Source organism: Nicotiana tomentosiformis, chromosome 8 (assembly GCF_000390325.3).
Source record: "Nicotiana tomentosiformis chromosome 8, ASM39032v3, whole genome shotgun sequence".
Lineage (NCBI taxonomy): Eukaryota > Viridiplantae > Streptophyta > Magnoliopsida > Solanales > Solanaceae > Nicotiana > Nicotiana tomentosiformis.
This window is the reverse complement of record NC_090819.1, coordinates 56,967,588-56,971,798: the sequence shown is the minus strand read 5'-3', so window position 1 is coordinate 56,971,798 and position 4,211 is coordinate 56,967,588. Positions and strand designations below refer to the sequence as shown.

The 4,211-nt window shown below is 43.0% G+C and overlaps 1 protein-coding gene across 1 annotated transcript; it reads left to right on the top strand.

The window, feature by feature from the left end:
* Positions 1–817: 817 nt before the first annotated feature.
* Positions 818–1,309, top strand: LOC138897511 (uncharacterized). Its single transcript, XM_070183484.1, has one exon. It carries the CDS (start codon positions 818–820, stop codon positions 1,307–1,309), a length of 492 nt encoding a protein of 163 aa, XP_070039585.1.
* The last annotated feature ends 2,902 nt before the right edge of the window (positions 1,310–4,211 follow it).

Sequence of the window (4,211 nt, the reverse complement as noted above, 5' to 3'; positions counted from 1 at the left end):
AGGCGGCGGGGCCGCTTTGTGTGAACATGGTTGTAGAGGATCTCATCTTAAATCCTATAAATGTTGTTGATAACTTTTAATAAGCTTGCTATGGTTGAGACGGTTATCTATATTATACTATTACCGCACTAGTTCATCATAATTATCTTGTATTTCTAAATTCTTAAATTGGTGTTTAGTTTTCATACTAGTACTATTCGACAGTACTAACGTCCCTTTTGCCGGGGGCACTGCATCTTTAAATGGATGCAGGTGGTTCCACAACAGGAGACATTGATCAGTGATAGCACTACACCTTCTTCCCAGCTGACTTGGTGAGGCCCACTTCATCCTGGGGTCATGTATCTTTTGATCTTTATGTATTATGGTTGAGGTATAGCTGGGGCCTTGTTGCCGGCATTATCAATGTACTCTTATTTATCTATAGAGGCTCCGTAGACATAGTGTGGGTTGTGTATTGGTACTGGGGAAAGACAAACTATGTTATGTTGTGGATGTATTACTTGTCCATTGAGACTTTAAAAATGATGAAACAATTGGAAATGAATTGGTAATTGCAGACATGACCACTTTATTGTTTAATTAAGGAAAATATATATTCTCTTTATTCATGAATGAGTTTGGGTAGAAGGAATCTAACAGGCTTGCTCGGTCGGGTTCACTCGGTTGAGCGCCGATCGCGCTCCCCGATTTTGGGGCATGGCACCCTAGGTGCGGGAAGATGCACTTTGGGACATGCTACATGGACCAACCCATATGCTACGGGTGTAGTATGAGGGGTTATATTCAGAGGGATTGCCGTTCGTCTCACCAGAGCATGGGTAGAGGCACAGTACAACTAGCCAGTTCTGCAGCTACTACATACGCAGCACCTCCTCCAGCTCGAGGCGCCCCAGTACCCGTAGGGTGTGGTGCAGCTAGGGGTGGCGCACAGAGTTTGGGAGGACCCAGCCATTTCTATACTATGAGGGGTTGCCAGAGTTTAGAGGCTTCTCTATATATTGTCACAGGTATATTGATTGTCCAATCTCATGATGTGTATGCTCTTATTGATCCCCGTTCCATTTTGTCCTATGTTACTCCCTATGTTGCTATGGAATTTTGGATAGAACCAGAACAACTCCATGAGCCGTTCTCTGTATCTACTTCAGTTGGTGAGTCTATTGTGGCCGCGCGGGTTTATAGGGATTGTGTTGTCACGGTGCATGGTCGAGACATCATGGCCGACCTCATCAAATTGGAGATGGTCGATTTTGATGTAATAATGGGGATGGATTGGCTTTATTCATGTTTCTCTAAGCTTGACTAGAGAACCAGAACCGTTAGGTTTGAATTTCCAACTGAGTCAATGATTGAATGGAAGGGGGATAATGTGGTGCCGAAGGGTTAGTTTATTTCTTACCTTAAGGCCACAAAGATGATTAGCAAGGGTGTATCTACCATTTGGTCCGGGTTACGGACACCAATGCTAAGGCACCTACACTTGAGTCTGTGCCTGTTGTGAATGAATTTTTGGAGGTCTTTCTGGATGATCTCCCTGGGATCCCACCAGACAGGGAGATTGATTTTGGGATTGATGTGATGCCAGGCACGCAGCCTATATCTATTCCACCCTACAGAATGGCACCAGCAGAATAGAAGGAGCTAAAAGAACAATGGAAAGATTTGTTAGAGAAGGGTTTCATCCGGCCGAGTGTGTCGCTTTGGGGCGCACCAGTTCTATTTGTAAGAAAGAAAGATGGGGCTTTAAGAATGTGTATTGACTATCGGCAACTCAACAAGGTTACAATAAAAAAATAAGTACCCACTGCCAAGGATAGATGACTTGTTTGATCAATTACAAGGTGCTAAGTACTTCTCCAAGATCGATTTAAGATCCGCATATCACCAATTGAAGATCAAGTAGCAGGATATTCCGAAAACATCTTTCAGGACCCGGTATGGGCACTTTAAATTTCTGGTAATGTCTTTCGGGCTAACAAATGCCCGCCCCTTTCATTGATCTTATGAATCAGGACTTCAAACCTTTCCTCGACTCCTTTGTGATTGTGTTTATTGACGATATTCTTGTTTATTCACGATGTCAGGAGGACCATGCCGATTTCTTAGGACAGTTTTGCAGACTCTGTATCAGCACCAGTTATATGCAAAATTTTTAAAATGTGAATTTTGGCTTGAATCTGTTACGTTCTTGGGTCATGTTGTCTCTAGAGAAGGAATTGAGGTTGACCCCCAGAAAATTTCAGCCATGAAGAATTGGACTAGACCTACCACTCCAATAGAGATTCACAGTTTCTTGGGCTTAGCTGGATATTACAAAAAGTTTGTGGAGGGGTTCTCTACTCTTGCCTCTCCGTTGACTAAATTGACGCAGAAGGCGGTTAAATTCCAATGGTCAGATGCTTGTGAAAGGAGCTTCCAAGAGTTGAAATCAAGATTAACTACAACACCGGTGTTGACTCTACCAGAGGGTACGGATGGATTTGTGGTATATTGCAATGCTTCAAGGATCGTACTTGGGTGTGTATTAATGCAACATGGCAAGGTGATAGCGAATGCTTCTAAGCAACTCAAGAATCATGAAAAGAACTATCCAACACACGACTTAGAGCTTGCGGCAGTGGTATTTGCATTGAAGATTTGGCATTATTAATTGTATGGGGTCCATGTGGATATATTCATGGACCATAAAAGCCTTCAATATATTTTCAAATAGAAGGAATTGAATCTGATGCAGAGAAGATGGCTTGAGTTACTCAAGGATTATGACATCGATATCCTATATCATCCGGGGAAGGCTAATGTTGTAGCAGATGCTCTTAGCCGGAAATCTATGGGTGGTTTGGCTTACTTGGAGGCATATCAAAGGCCGTTGGCCAAGGATGTTCATCGTTTAGCTAGTTTGGGAGTTTTTCTTGCGGACTCTAGTGAAGGAGGGGTGATTGTGCAAAATAGGGCTGAATCGTCGCTTGTGGTGGAAGTCAAGGAGAAGCAATTCAACGATCCGTTGTTAGTACAATTGAAGGAGGGTATTCAAAAACATAAGATCATGGCCTTTTCTCTTGGCGTGGATGATGGTACACTAAGGTACCAAGGGAGACTATGTGTTCCAAATGTGGATGATCTCCGGGAAAGAATCATGACCGAGGCTCACACTGCTAGGTATTCCGTGCACCCGGGCTCTACAAAGATGTATCATGATATTAGGGAAGACTATTGGTGGAACTATATGAAGAGGAATGTAACGGACTATGTGGCGAGATGTCCAAATTGTCAGCAAGTGAAGGCTGAACACCAAAGGCCTGGTAGGTTGGCACAGAACATAGAAATTCCAATGTGGAAGTGGGAAATGATTAACATTGACTTTCTGGTAGGACTACCTTGCACTCCTTGCAAATTCGACTCGATTTGGGTGATTGTGGATCGACTCACGAAATCAGTACACTTCTTGCCGGTTAAGGCTACCAACACAGTGGAACAATATGCTCAGTTGTACATCAAGGAAATAGTCAGGTTGCATGGCATTCCAGTTTATATTATCTCAGATCGAGGGGCACAGTTCACGGCTAATATTTGGAAGAAATTTAAGCAAGGTGTGGTTACTCAGGTAAATCTTAGTACAACCTTCTATCCACAGACCGAAGGGCAGGCAGAGCGGACTATTTAGACGCTTGAGGATATGTTACGCGCTTATGTTCTTGACTTCAAAGGTAGCTGGGATGATCATTTGCTGCTCATAGAATTTGCCTACAACAACATATATCATTCTAGCATTCATATGGTGCCGTTTGAGGCTTTATATGGTAGTAGATGTAGATCTCCCATTAGGTGGTTCGAGATTGGGGAAGCGGAATTGATAGGGCTAGACCTCGTGCATCAGGCTGTGGAAAAAGTTAAGATCATTAAGGAGCGGTTGAAAACTATTCAGAGTCATCAAAAGTCCTATTCGGATGTGCGTCACAGGTATTTGGAGTTCAAAGAAGATGATTGGTTGTTCTTGAAGAAATCCCCTATGAAGGGTGTAATGTAGTTTGGTAAGAAAGGGAAATTGAGTCCGAGGTATGTCGGACCGTACATAATCATTTCTTCCTCGCTTATTAATGAAGAATTGACTTATGAAGAAATTCCAGTTGCCATCCTTGATAGGCAAGTCCGAAAGTTGAGGAACAAAGAGATTGCCTCCGTAAAAGTACTATGGCGGAACCAACAGG

Excerpts from the sequence above, each read along its gene's own strand:
- LOC138897511 (XM_070183484.1), top strand. The coding sequence starts at position 818 with ATGGGTAGAGGCACAGTACAACTAGCCAGTTCTGCAGCTACTACATAC.